This window comes from Anabrus simplex, chromosome 12, assembly GCF_040414725.1.
Source record: "Anabrus simplex isolate iqAnaSimp1 chromosome 12, ASM4041472v1, whole genome shotgun sequence".
Lineage (NCBI taxonomy): Eukaryota > Metazoa > Arthropoda > Insecta > Orthoptera > Tettigoniidae > Anabrus > Anabrus simplex.
Window position 1 is genome coordinate 73643668 of NC_090276.1, and position 14780 is coordinate 73658447.

The 14780-nt window shown below is 41.1% G+C and overlaps 1 protein-coding gene across 1 annotated transcript in view; it reads right to left on the reverse strand.

Annotated features, from left to right (window-relative positions):
- Invadolysin (leishmanolysin-like peptidase, invadolysin) overlaps nt 1-14780 on the reverse strand; it is a 550229-nt gene that overhangs the window by 97376 nt on the left and 438073 nt on the right. The window contains exon 4 of the mRNA XM_068229813.1: nt 5108-5190. Coding sequence (XP_068085914.1) covers nt 5108-5190 — 83 coding nt within the window. The remainder of the gene's footprint in view (nt 1-5107; nt 5191-14780) is intronic.

A 14780-nucleotide genomic window follows, 5' to 3' on the forward strand; every position in this document is an offset into this window, starting at 1 on the left:
TCTTTAGATAGTTAGAAAGTGAGTCCCCTCGTCGTTTTGGTCTTCCGCTACTTCTTTTACCCGTCATGACAGAGTCCATTATAATCCTATGTAACCCAACCTCGGCCATTCGCCTCACATGACCCCCTTGAGCTCCAACAAATTATGGAATGCCACCACCCCAATTAGTACCAAAAACAACTAATGTTATTATTAACACTTCTACTATCAATACTATTTGTAATATTCTTACATTTTTGAATTCTAAATACACTGCACATTTCTGCGAAAATATTTTAAATATATGTTTCATCTTAGAAAGTATTTAAGGTACGGTATTTGGTCCTTTCGTACTAAAACATTTTACAACTATACAGACAGAAACCGACCTGACTTACGCCGGTCTAATCTCAAGGATGTAAAAGTCGAAGAGACTTAACTTCAACAACTAATCATATTCCTTAATCCAACATCGAGGTCTCAATCCTGTATTTTTTTAATTTTTTGTCGATAAGAACTCTCAAAAATATTACGCTGTTACCCTAAGGTAACTTTATCTTTTAACCCCTAATAACGGATCAGTCATTCATAAATCTATGTTTCAGTTATAAAGAGTTATTTGTATCCTCATGTCACCCCAGCAAAATAGGATAATGCAATCGTTAATAACAGCACTAAACAAAACAACTACACCCTCATATAAAGATCTATACGGTATTCTCGTCTTGTACATTCATCGAAGCCTTCTGACTCAGGAATTTAAATTCTACTTATTATAAAGAGACAGTTAATGTTTTGTCAAATCATTAATTCCAGCCTTCAATTAAGAATCTAACGAGTATGGTACCTTTGCGTCCCTTTAACTTACGCTAGGGAGCAGGCCCCATCTTAAATTAAAAACAGGCGAACATTAAATTTGCCTGGTTCCACTGTATAAATTAACCACCAAAGCCGGTTTATGCGTACAACTTCGCCTTTATCTTCCAAGTTCCAAATACCCAACCCGTTTGCACCAGCGATCAATGTCTGTTAGTTATAAACATAAATTCATATTCTGGGCCATTTCGGACTTTTTCACCCCTTCTCAACCGCCAAGCTGATGGGGGCTGAACTTGGACTTAATACAACACGATTTTCGAAAAATTGTATATATCACCCCACACCTAAGTCCCTCGGGGTGGCTTTCCCCCACAGCCTACACCTAGCCTACATTTACGCACGTACGTACCAGGCCTGTATTCTACTAGAGCTGACGTTACCATTGTTAGTGCTGGTCATTTCTTCCATCCGATTCCCAGAGCGGGGTAGTGTGATGCCGATATCTCAATAACGGTTGTCTTTAAGCCCTTACCGAGTTTTGTTCTTCGCGTCGTAAGGCTTAAAATGAGCTTTGTTTCGCCTATTTTAGCCTATCTCAATGTGCGAAAGGGCCTCAATCTAGGGAATGGAGAGGGCTGTTAAAATTTCTTGTAGATGGGGTTACTCTCAGGGTTCTAAAACGTAAGTATACACAATTTGGTTCCGATTTTTCGAACGGTATGGATTTGTATAAGGAACAGATACTTTTTTGCTTTATATCTATAGATATATAAATAGACTTTCACTGCCATAAAGCAAAGTTGGTTTGAAAACAGATTGTTGTGAATATAGTTTCGTACGGCAGCTGACTTCCCTCTTACAGAATACTGTCGATTGCAACTGCGTTAGCTCTGCTGCACCTTGATCCAATCTCATTTACTAAACTTCGACCGTTTAAGATCGTAAACTAGAGGGTTCGAATCCAGCAGGGGTCGTCGGATTTTTGAAGGGCAAAAAAAAGTCCATTCCACAGTCCATGCTGTATGATGTTGCCATGTAAAAGATCTCTGATGACACATTTGGTGTTTACCCGACAAAATTAATTAAAACTGAGCCGTAGACGCCAAGAGAGATTCGGTTTAGTCTGCCATCTAGGGGGACCTACAGTAAAACGGAACGTTGAAATTGACGAGCAAGCAGCCAGATGGTGTCGAATTAAAATGCCTGCGACCAATGGTAGCAGGGGTATATTTTTGCCAAGGTCACCCGCTTGCCGCGCGCATTCGTCGTTCTGTCTGTTCAGTTTTACCTAGTGTCAATTGTAACACATGCGTAATTATTGTTCCTTTGGTGAAAGTTTTGACTAGTATTACCGCACATAGGTTGGTAGACAGTCAACCTTTATCACTCGGTCAGGCCCGGTTTCATCAACGTGGGTTAAACCGTGTCCATGTTAAGGTCGGAATTAAGTTAACCCCTCCTTTCAGCTGGGTTAAACCGTTAAATCGACACTAAACGCAAAACGACCCTGTAAATGATGCGTTGGATGCAGAGTTGCTTCATTTTAGATATGTTAATGGTGCTTATAAGGGTCAGGTATTTTCAAAATCTATCAGAGTAACGATTTGTGAAGGTCAGAAACCGTCAACAGGAAGGACACACCCCTCCTACAGTGCACAGTCGCAGACAACATTAGAGTGTCAAAGCTACGGTAGTGTCTGCAGCTGTATCTTTGTGGAACCGTTTGAATTGCTTGCTAGTTCGCACTGTCAAGTGGGCAATGTTATGAAATTCCCGTGTCTTTTTTTGTTTTAATTTCGCACCATCAATCTTGTTACATTCTATAATGCTTTGATTAACTCGGTAATGTATTTTCTAAAGCACATAAATGTGTCCCACTGTTTCTCTTGTGAATTTCTTCCATACTGTCAACCACTGCTATCAGGCTTGTGGTTACCATGCAACTGTGCAAGAAAACAAATTCCCGCGCAGAAGAAAAAGAAAAATTTTCAATCACAAGCTCCTTGATTGGTACCTACTTCCAGCGAGGGTTAATACGGTGTTAGTTAACCCTCTGCCGTAACAGCTTGGTGAAACGCGTGACTCGCAAGAACGTGTTAAAATATCAACCCGAAGTTAACAAACCCAGGGTTACATGAAACCGGGCTTCAGAGACTATCAAACACTTACTGTAGGTATTAAGACTTGAACTTGCCTGTGGAGGTTGTGAAGACAGTGTTGTACTATACAGTAGATTCCGTTGTTATTTCATGGTGTTTACAGTTTCAAGTTTTTATCTTCCACTGTTGGTATAATTTTTTTAACGTAGGCAATAATGTCATTGTTAGATCGCTTAACGGAGATATGCAGCTTCTTTAGCTGCCTGATCAGCGGATTATTGCCATGAATACCCTGTGTGAGGTTATCCACACAAGGATGGCTTGTTTGCCTTCATTCATGATGTTGTATTTCTTGTTACAAGAATGTGTTTAGTTTAAAGGGACCTAACGGCTAGGCCATCGGCTCCTAATGGTACGAGGTGGAATGAAATGAAACGATAATTAAAACTTCAAAATGTCTCCACTGATTGAGATATAAAACTAATGATGATGAACCAAAAAGACTATGCGTCCGAAACAATCAGTGGATCGAACTCACAATGCCTTCTTTTCTGAGATGATGCTTGTTATAAAAAGGGATCCAAAATCCTGGTCACCGGCCCTCGTAATAGTACTAATCACTGATAAAGCAGAACCATGGTGTTCCTCACACAGTGGCACTAATCAGAGGCAACGTAGACCCGTGGTGTTCTTCATATAGTGGTACTACTAACAGGTAACGCAGACTCATTCTGAACACGGGGGAACCGAGACATTCGAGCGCAGCGTACGACACCTTTTCTCGCATGGACATTAGTTCGTGCACCCAAATGTGGTAACGTAGATGGTGGCACTAATCAAGAGTAACGTCCACCAATGGTGTTCCTCGCGTAATGGTACTAATCACAAGTATTCTCATGGTCCTAATTTCATCATCCCTTAGTCGCGTCTTGAGACAGGCAGGGGATGTCGTGGGCGTATTCTTCGTCTGTGTCCCCCACCCACAGGGGGTAGCAAACAAATATGCACATCTTCAAGACTAACTCGATGTACTCTGAACCCCACAGAAATGGCTATCAAAGAAGAGGGATATATCGTCCAGGTGGTCGCATCTCTTCAGTTACAGTCTACCAATACACTCGGGTTTTGAGAATATATTAAATTAAATACTTCTTTGACAGCCAATTTTTGTGGAGTTGAGTGTACATTGGGCCCGTAATATGAGAAGTAACAATCTTAAGGTGAGATCGACGTTAAAGTTAAATGTATAGCTACCAGAGTGAAGAAGTAGATGAATGAAACGAATTGAATTACTCCTAAAACAATAATTTTAATAGTTATTTTTCACAAAGCGTAAACAATTCTACTCGTAATTTAATTCTTGAAATCATTTTTGCAATATATTCCAGTAATTGAAATATATGAAATGCTTGGCAACTTCGGAGCGGCTGCATCCACAAGGATACAATTTACTCACAGTGAATGAAATGAATTACTCAGTAACAGAATAACATTAATGATGGCAGAAGTAAGTACGACATAAAATGCAGACTAGCACAAGCAAAGGAGATCTTTCTTAAGAAAAGACATTTGCTCACTTCGAACATTGATATAGGAACTGGAAGGAAGTTTTGAAGCATGTCATTGTATGGAAGTGGTGGTGATAATTTTTTAAGAGGAAGTTCAACTAGCCAACCATCTTCTATATAGCAGTAATCCCAGAGAAAAGATGGAAGGGATCCGGCACTTCGAAAAATGAAGATATCGGTCAAAGAAAGACAAGGGCCACGAAGGGTGTGATATTGTAAGACTCCCTAGGTCTCGAAAGCTCTAATAACGTCGGGGCGGGAAAAGAAGACGAAGTCGAATAGGGGTCATCCGAAAATTTGTGTAACGTGACGCGAGGAAACGTGTCGCAACCGTGCAGGTAGTGATGTAAGGTATTGTTACCTAGCAGCCGTGCGGACTATGTCTTGCCATCTGCCGCTGATGTATGGCTATGACCGGGAAACATATTTATGACCATCTGATTTTCGCAAGGGGAAAAGTGGTCTCGTTCTTTTCAGAGTTTGAGCGGCTTGAAGTCCGATTACGATTTGGTGCGACTTTGTAGCTCATGGAACTCCATTCCCGGATCCACTCTGCGGATCTCAGAACCAGTCTTCAAGACAGATGATCCACCTACAAATATAAGTTGTGTCCTTACAGTAATCTTCAGAAACGTTACTCACCTGTTCAGTCTGATAACGCTCTCCGTCTTGCGCACCATGAGCGCCATCTGCCAGAACTGTACCGCCTCTGGGAGGATCGTGTTCTGGAACAGAACAAGCGGCCACTTATATCACAAGCACAATTATAAATGCTGAAAATTATGAAAGAGAGGCGAAGAACACAACCTTAAAATACGTAAAATTGTTTACAAGAATAATGTAGCAAATACCGCAACTGCGACAAAACATACATTAAAAATGTTCAAAAGGCAAACAATCTATAATAATAATAATAATAATAATAATAATAATAATAATAATAATAATAATTGTACCGGGAGGTACACCTCAACCCCGCACATTGAAAGGAAGCGCCTCAAGGAACTATCTATCAAACTAAACTTGAAACCACTAATGCATGAAGTTGGGGCATTGACCAGAAGATGTCACCACTGAATAATGGAGTAATGTGTTATTTTGAAGTTTCCTAAACTGAATTGATTTGTTTTGTTTTGGTTTACGTCAAGAAGTTTGAACTTTTCTCCATAGATGTCCTTACAAAAACTGAGGTCATGCACTCTGGTGCAAGATGGAAGAATTTGTGATTTAAAGAAGTTTTGTGTTTCTAGGTTTTCATAACTAAATCAACGTTCATTAATTTTGTTATTTCAAGGTTTGCAACACTTCCTTCTCTTCCCGCCAGCTTTTGAATCTGGCCAATTAGAAATTTTCTGTAATTATTTTGCAGTCAATAATAGTCTTCTGTAATTTTTAAACTATCCAATAAAAATGAGAGGGTGTGTCTAGATTTAGTCCAGAGCCTTCTCAAATCATCCGCTCGGGTATATAAGCTGCGGCTTTTTTCAAGCTACCTTGTCTTATAGATTGCCGAATTTTTGAGAGTGTGTGTGTGTGTGTGTTAAGACAGGAGGCGGCGTGCCTCATTCTTCGGCAGGCAGAACAGCAGCCCAGGTAATAGCCACCAGTTTTATATCTCCGTAGCTGTCTCCGCAGTCTTACCCGAGGGGAGGATTCTAATTTCTAACTCTGAAACCATCCATTTCTTAAAAATGTAAACTACTACTTGTTAATGTAAAACTTCATAAAGTCTTTAACTGTAAATCGGGGATAGAGAGTGCGTTACCCTCTCGAGTTTCCCTTCAATTTATCTCGAGGTGACTACGATTTTGTAACTGTTTCTCTTTCTGTAATGCATTAATTAACCTTCTTTCTAGTCACGTCAGTAGCTTGGGAGTACCTCTGCATCATCGGGCCGCGAGCCCAATTAGGGTTTTATATTTGGTTTTCAAGGAGCGCAAGTGTACGCCTCCATACAATTTGAGTTTGAGCCAGTAATATTAACCTGTTCTTCTTTTTCACGACGGCCCAGTAGGATGGGTACGAGATACCCTTGCACAGTGCGTAATTTCAGGAATCTAGCCGGCCAAAATTCGTATCTCGGAAACTAATGGACCGATTTACATAAAACTTGGTATGTAACTGCTATTATTGGAGATAATTAAGTGTGTGGTCAATCAAGTACAAAGAGGAAATTACTACGCCAGGAATATAATTAGTAATCTTTATAATTTTAATCATTTTTCGTTATAGCTTTAAGAAATGAAATAGATGTTAATAGTGGAACATGCTGTTTAGAATGTTTAGAAACTTCATTGTCATTATTTCCTTCGGCAGAACCAGATTCAGGAGACTCAGACAGGAAGTTGAGCACTTCTCGTGAAAGCAGAATCAACTTCTTCCTCCTTCATTCCCCTAATCTGGAAATTTAAGGGTCCGGCGGTTCAAGCAGCCCGTGGAGAAGTCAGTATTTGTGTCCTTTCTGGAAGGTTTCCTGTTATCTTTATACCTGGTCTCCTGGGCGTCCTCGGAGAGTTGTCCAATAGGTATAATATGGTGCCTAATTACCTCCTCTCCACGAACCAAGAGTTTGTGCAAAGTTACAGGCATATAGTACGATTTGTATTTTTGTAAGTACCATTGTATAGTTCCTTTGCGTTCATTCCAAATGTCACTTTATCAACGGCATACCCACGCGAAAAAGTTTCTAAGATGACACGTAGATGGTTTATTAAATTTAGATCTACTCCAGTGATATCCGCAGAAGTGGAAGCCTACCTGAAGAATCTTCTGGCCGTTTCCATCATTGGTGTTGCCAGCACTTTGCTTCGGATATAAAAATATAGACGCGTTTCCTCCCGTAACAGAACCTGTATATTCTTCTTTCTTCAAGAAGTTTCTTCTCCTCGGCATCTCTTATTTGCCACTTTCTTACGTCAAATATGTACGCTATATGTAAAAGGCATTCGAAGCATCGAATCCATGCATGAAGTGGTCATAACCGAAACTTAAGTGTTGTTGGCTTAATTACTCTTTCAGTCACTTCAGGTATCTTATTAATTCCATTAGGGGACGCGCCACATATATAGCACCTTTGAGAAGACTGATAGTAAAACAATGCACTGCAGACTTTTCCATCCACCACAGTGAAGTGTAGCTCATGTTCAACCACTCTATGAACCGCTGGCAGCTCACTTTTGTAGTGAAGTCATATACAGTATTATACAGTATTTATTTATTGCGTGTGTAATTTAGGCTTTAAATCAGTGTTATGCGATAAGCCTACGTGTGTGATTTATTTCTTTAATATTAATACTGTGATCTTTTATAGTCATTGAAGTATTTATTTATTGCGTCTTTTTTCTAGCTTTTATTGTCTGGATAAATTTATTAAATGTAATTAAATACATCCCCCGCCCCTCGAGTTATTTGTCTATTTTCTCCCGCAATTTGCCTTATATTTCAGTGCTGAGGTTTCTTACGTGCCGTAGTTTACCTCTGTTTCTGTACAAACCAAAAGTGGCCCCTGTAAACCCCGGGTCCCCTTTAGTTCCTAAAAATAATTTGTAGCTTAGTTTCTTCAGCTTTTTGTCTTGAACTTAAACACTGAATTTCACAAATTTATGTGCAGCCGTTTTCCCGTGATGGCGTTGAGAAAAGCCGTTCGATATGGCAACCCTGTTTTCATAAGTACAATACTGTTTTCTTAACATGGAATGAGCTATAGTACTGGCAGGTTCATCCTGACATTGTTGTAACGTACGTCCTTCCGCAAGGCTCATTCTCTGGTCGAACCAACTTTTATTGTACTTAAGCAATTTATCCTTTTTTCTACTATATTTTGTCCAGCATGATCGAATTTTAGCACACAAAATACTGACAGACTTTCTTATTGACTTGGATATATCCTCGGAACAATTCTCAAAGCCTACATGTTCAATTACAACATTCGCAATATGATCGTTCCGCTTACATTCCCAGCTGTTCCTCAACAGCCCGAAAACCGACCTCCGGGTTACAGAGTATATGGCTTCTGAAAAAAATTAATTACTCTCATGGTCGCGCCTGGTCGCAGCAAAAAGTCAGTTTTCTATTCATTAAAGTATGGATAACTCTTCCAAAAGACTTTCATTGCGGAAATCAAAGGCAATCCATTTTGAAAGGCAGCTCAAATTTGTATAATTAAATAGTGCTTGGACATCCTGTACCTGAACTTTAAGCACATATTCCGGACAAAAATATAGTACTTTTCAGAAAATGCTACCTTCATCTACTATAATCACATTGCAAGCTAAAGAAATAATTAGTTCTGACGTCTTTACTGAGCCCTCACCAGGACATGATGCCCTAACGGAGGAGAGCCACTTTAGGCCTTCCGTGAGATTAGATAATCAGACAGCGGGATTTTTCAATACTTAATTACTGTACCCAAGAGTCTTATAAACACGACTCACAGAAAATGCGCACCAAAGACAAGGGTTGAAAATATTATTTTTGGCCGGCTGGATGCTAGAAATTACCCACTGTGCCTTGGGTACAAAAAATTGTAAATTGTATGTTGGGCCTAGAGAGGCCAGAATTTGTAAGATTTTTGTGTAATGTTGCCTTGAGTAGGCTGTAAGAAATCGGGAGCCAGTCTCCTTTGTTGAATTCGGAGAGCTTGTAAACTCTTCCCGGTTTTGTGTGATAATAGTGGTGCCTTTGGAAGGCCATAATTGTAACGGTTGGAGCAAAGTACTCTGGTAAACGCTACATTGGCGACATTGTAAATTTCTAAATTAGGGGCTTGAAGCCCAAAAGTGTTAAATTCCCTATTCTGGGGTTTTCTATTCTTATATCAAAACTGCCATTGTACCTAATACACTGTTGTTAAGTTTGATTTTATGAAAAGATATATAACCTTTATTTAAAGTTTTAAATTAATTTTTGATATCGTAGTTAGACCCATTCTTTCACCTCTCTATGATCCACGAAACCCCGGGAACAATAATAATAATCGCATCGATCGTGCGTGGAACGGATGTGGAACCTGAAGATGATTCTCCAACTTCGCCAGTCAAACCTTACAGTAATCATTTTTGTAGATTAAAAAAAAAAGCATACGACTCTGTTGATCGTGACACGCTGTTTAATGTACTCCACGAATACGGCGTTGACAACAAAACAACCCACGTTAATTCAACAAACATTGACAGACACAACCTCTAAAGTGAAATCTCTGAACCTTTTGAAATTAGAACAGGTGTTAGACAAGGCTGTCCGCACTCCTGTTCAACCTAGTACTAGACAAGGTCATTAAAACTTGGGAGAAAGGAGTACCTGGAATCCGTATGGGAACAAAAGCTAAACGGATCAACATAAAATGCCATGCTTTCGCTGACGAACTCCTGAGGAAGTCAGACATGCCATCGAGAAGCTTCATGAGATTGCTGTCAAAGTGGCTGCCACGTCTCTTACGAAAACACCCAGTACATGGACTCCAAGAAGTGGTGCCACTCGTGACCCCATATGGTAGCGTCACACAAGTAAAACAGTTTAATTACTTAGGTGAAGTTATCGGGGGGACTGGCAAGAAAAACCGCGCCTATACAATCACCTGGAACTTTTACAACAAGAAATCACTTTCCACCAAGGTCAAAATCCGGCACTACACCACTGTCTCCCAGAGGCACTCTACGTAATTGAAACATCAACATTAGAGACACTGAGAAAATGGAACGACAGATACTGAGGAAAATATTCGGACCCAAGTTTAAGGATGACATTTGGATGCGAAAATGTTCGGAGGAACTGTCTGTATTCATTGATTGAGCGGATTCACTTCACTTGTACGCCAAAGACTTATCAAAATTCGATGGGCATTTACCACGAATGAATGACTCACGCTTGACGTACATCTTTTTCGTTATCAGTGGAACACGACAATGCGCTGGCTAGTAGGCACCCAAAAAGATCTCGCAGAAGTCGACACTGACCCACTGGAAACCACAAGGACTTCATATAGACAAAAGATCAACACCCACAAGTTTGTGGCCAAGAAACTGACGGCAAGAAATTTGAAAATGAAAAACGCGTGGACACAAGAAAGACGACAGGCCCATAGTGAAAGGATGAGGAAGTTTTTGGAAGATATGAAGAAGAAGAAAACCAAGAATGCCAATGCTAAATAATGTTTCTACGTGCTCCTTTGAGGGCCAAACTCATGTATGTAATAATAATAATAATAATAATAATAATATAAATTGTACCGGGAGGTACACCTCAAGCCCGTGCATTTAAATGAAGCGCCTTGAAGAACACTATCTCATAAAAATTGAAACAACCAATGCAAGAATTTGCGACTTTGATCAACAGATGTCACTAGTAAAGTGATAGAGTAATGTGTTATTTTAAGGTTTCCTTAAACTGACCTTTTTTTTGGGGGGGTGTATCACATTTGCAACAACTATTTCCAGAAGTTGGGACTTTTCTCCATAGATGCCTCTATTGAAGGAGTGATCTCATTGGCTAAATGACAGCAGTGCGACAACTCTCTAACGCCCATACACCCGGTTCACACTGCTTTGTATACAAACTGATGTTAGACAACGCACGAGGATGTCGTATGCGAAAACCAGGCCAGGAATATCTTTATTCTTAACATATCGTTAATGAACAACACCCCTGGTTTAGATCAATATTAGAATCAAGTTTTCCTACCGCTAGGTTTCCCTTCTGCTCTAACGTCTGGATAGCCGGGCTGAGTGGCTCAGACAGTTGAGCCGTTAGCCTTCTGACACCAACTTGGCAGGCTCCATCCCGGCTCAGTCAGCTGGTATTTGAAGGTGCTCAAATACGTCAGCTTCGTGTCCGTGCATTTACTGACACGTACAAGAACTCTTGCGGGACTAAATTCCCGCACCTCGGCGTCTCCGAAAACCGAAAAGTAGTTAGTCGGACGTAAAGCCAATAACATTATTATTATTATTATTATTATTATTATTATTATTATTATTATTATTACTATGTCCGACTCGTTGGCTGAATGGTCAGCGTACTGGCTTTCGGTTCGGAGGGTCCCGGATTCGATTCCCGGCCGGGTCGGGATTTCAACCTTCATTGGTTAATTTCAGTGGCCCGGGGGCTGTCCTCAACATCCCTGCAACTCACACACCACACATAACACTTATCCTCCACCACAATAACACGCAGTTACCAACACATGGCAGATGCCGCCCACCCTCATCGGAGGGTCTGCCTTACAAGGACTGCACTCGGCTAGAAATAGCCACACGAAATTAAATTGTTATTATTATTATTATTATTATTATTATTAGACACAGCAGTTGTGTGGTAGTAATTACTTCATTTGACACCCCTATTCTACACAGCTTCGGACCAACCAACCTACTGCTGACCACAATCAAAATCTTTCTGTACATGTATAGCTGTAACATGCAATTTACCATCTTTTATCTATTTCTCCATTATTATTTTAATGGTCCGCCTCTGTGGTGTAGCGGTTAGTGTCATTAGCTGCCATCCCCATAGGTCTGGGTCGATTGCCAGCTCTACCACAGAATTTCAAAAGTGCACGAGGGCTAGAACGGGGTTCACTCGGCCTCGGGAGGTCAACTGAGTAGAGGGAGTACGATTTCCACCTCAGCTATCCTCGAAGTGGTTTTCCGTCATCTCCCACTTCTCCTCCAGGCAAATGCCGGGATGGTACCTAACCTAAGGCGATGCCCGCTTACTTCCCTCTTCCTTGTCTATCCCTTCCCAATTTCCCACCCCCTCACAAGGCCCCTGTTCAACACAGCAGGTGGACGAACCGGGCGAGGTACTGGTCGTACTTCCCAGTTGTATCCCTAGAACCAAAAGTTACATGCTCCAGGACACTGTCTTTGAGGTGGTAGAGGTGGGATCCCTCGCTGAGTCCGAGGAAAAACCAAATCTGGAGGGTAAAGGGATTAAGAAAGAAAGAAAGAAAGATTACTTTAATGACAAGTATATTGTACGAAGTTGTCATAATTTCTCTAAAACCAGACTGGTACACAGAATATCGAGTAATCCTCCGCCCATGTTACGAGTCTCTTCGCTAATATCCCAGTATAAATCTTACTAATATAATCTTAGCAGGTAGAAATACATTGAAGGTGTAGTACCTGCTGGCCTAAATATTTGTTTCTTTTTTAAAAATGCATGCAGTGATGTGGGAGGCTAATTCCGTGAAGGTATCCTTCGTCACGCTCCACCAACATGCGCCTCAACTTCTACTTAGCGTTTACCTTTTTATTAAACGAGCTCCCACGTCTTGAGTCAATATCTTCCCTAGTCTCAACCTCGTTAAATAGTGTATTCACATTCATTCATTTACGGCTGTCCTAGTCTTTTATTAAATGTTTTCAAAGAACTTCGAAACTGATCAAACGTCTCCCTTGACAAATTATTCCAATCCGTAACGCCTGTTCCTATAAACCAATATTTGCCGGATATCTTCATAATACGATCCCTCCAACCTCCATTCAAGAGTATTCGTCACGCCATTTGCCCACTGATAGCGCGTCTTCTTTCTCCCAAGTCTTCCCGGCCAAAAAATTGACACATTTCCGTAAAAGATGCTGTTTTGTAGAAAATCGTCCAGAAAAAATGGGCTGCTTTCCCTTGGATTTTCTCTAGTTTTCGAATCAAGTAATCCTGGTGAGAGTTCAATACATTACCGGGCGAGTTGGCCGTGCGGTTAGGGGCGCGCGGCTGTGAGCTTCCATCCGGGAGATAGTTGGTTCCAATCCCACTGTCGGCAGCCCAGGAGATAGTTTTCCGTGTACCTTAAGGCCACGGCTGCTTCCTTCCCACTCCTAGGCCTTTCCTATCCCATCGTCGCCATAAGACCTATCTATGTCGGTGCGACGTAAATCCTCTAGCAAAAAAAGTTCCATACATTGTGGTCTTATCAGAGACTTACACGTCCTCTCCTTTACATCCTTACTACAACCCTAAATACCCTCGTAACTATGTGAAGCGAGATCTTTCCTCACATTAACACATACTTACTTACAGTGATGCCATGCGGTAATTCGTAGAGCTAGAAATTTTAGGTGCTGCAGCTTAATTCTTTTCCCCTGTGGTTCTTGCAAAGAAAACAAAAAATGAACGCCCCTACCTGAGTTTTAGTTACATGTATTTGCACCTTTTTCCACTGGTTTAATTCTTTTTTGGTTGCTTTGTTGCATTTTACTCCTAAAGAAATTAAACAAGAAAAGACGAACATTTCGTCTGTAAAGCTTGGTTCTATGTAGTTCCTCAATTCGTCGCTAGAATCGTAGGCTCCCCTCTACCGCACTACGTACGAACCTGGCAATTGTTGAACCAACAGCTTGCCGCCTTTCATCAGCTGTTTATCTGCCGGCGTTGTTAGTATTCCGCAGCTCACGGTTCAGAGTACGCTTTGACTGCGTGTGGTGTCTGGCCTTGTCTGTTAGCAAATAGCTTAATATTACGCTATTTGCTATTACTATAATATAAGTATGCTGAAACAGAAAATGAACGCCGAGAAAATACGTGATAGTGCTAGACGGTTATCCGGAGCGACGGATCAGTTCTAAGGTGCAATGTTTGTGATATATTAATAACTGATACCAAAGAAAGAAAAAAACACCAACGCATTCATGTTATGCACTATATAGCTAGGACAAAACAAGCCTGATGTCAAGGATGTTGCAACAAACAGGCATTTAATATCAACGGCAAACAAAATATGCACCACTTGTGTCTCTGGACGTAGAAAATTCCGTTTCCGTGTATAAGTATTGTTACCAATAAAAGTCCATCAGTTTCATTACTCTAAATTATTTCAGGATGACCCAATAAACGCACACACACAGTTCTGATCAGCTATGAATGACCACACTTACTAATTACTGTCTATTTACAAGTCCCTCTTCCTTACGGCACAGCAGGTGGTCCAGCCCGTTGCTATACCTGGGACGCCAATCCTTACTTTTACTTCCCCATGTCCAGTCACCTCATACAGCAGCTGGATCTGAACACAGGGCTACAGGGCACACGATGGCTGTTCGTTGGTTCGACTCCATAGACAGTCGAGTAATGCACACAGTTACATGCAGTATTCAACAGCAGGACGATACTCACAACAGCGAACATTAACACAGGTCCATTTATCCTCACACGCACGATAGCGGCCGAGCCTCAGTCCACAGAAATACACGAACACACAGCCCACAGTCTTCCGTTCCGTCGTCTCCAGCACACCCACTCACTGGTCTCTCCGACACAACAGCTCCTCGTTCAGACCTGGGTGGGACACTGGCGACAGCCTCAGCACAGCCACTGAACC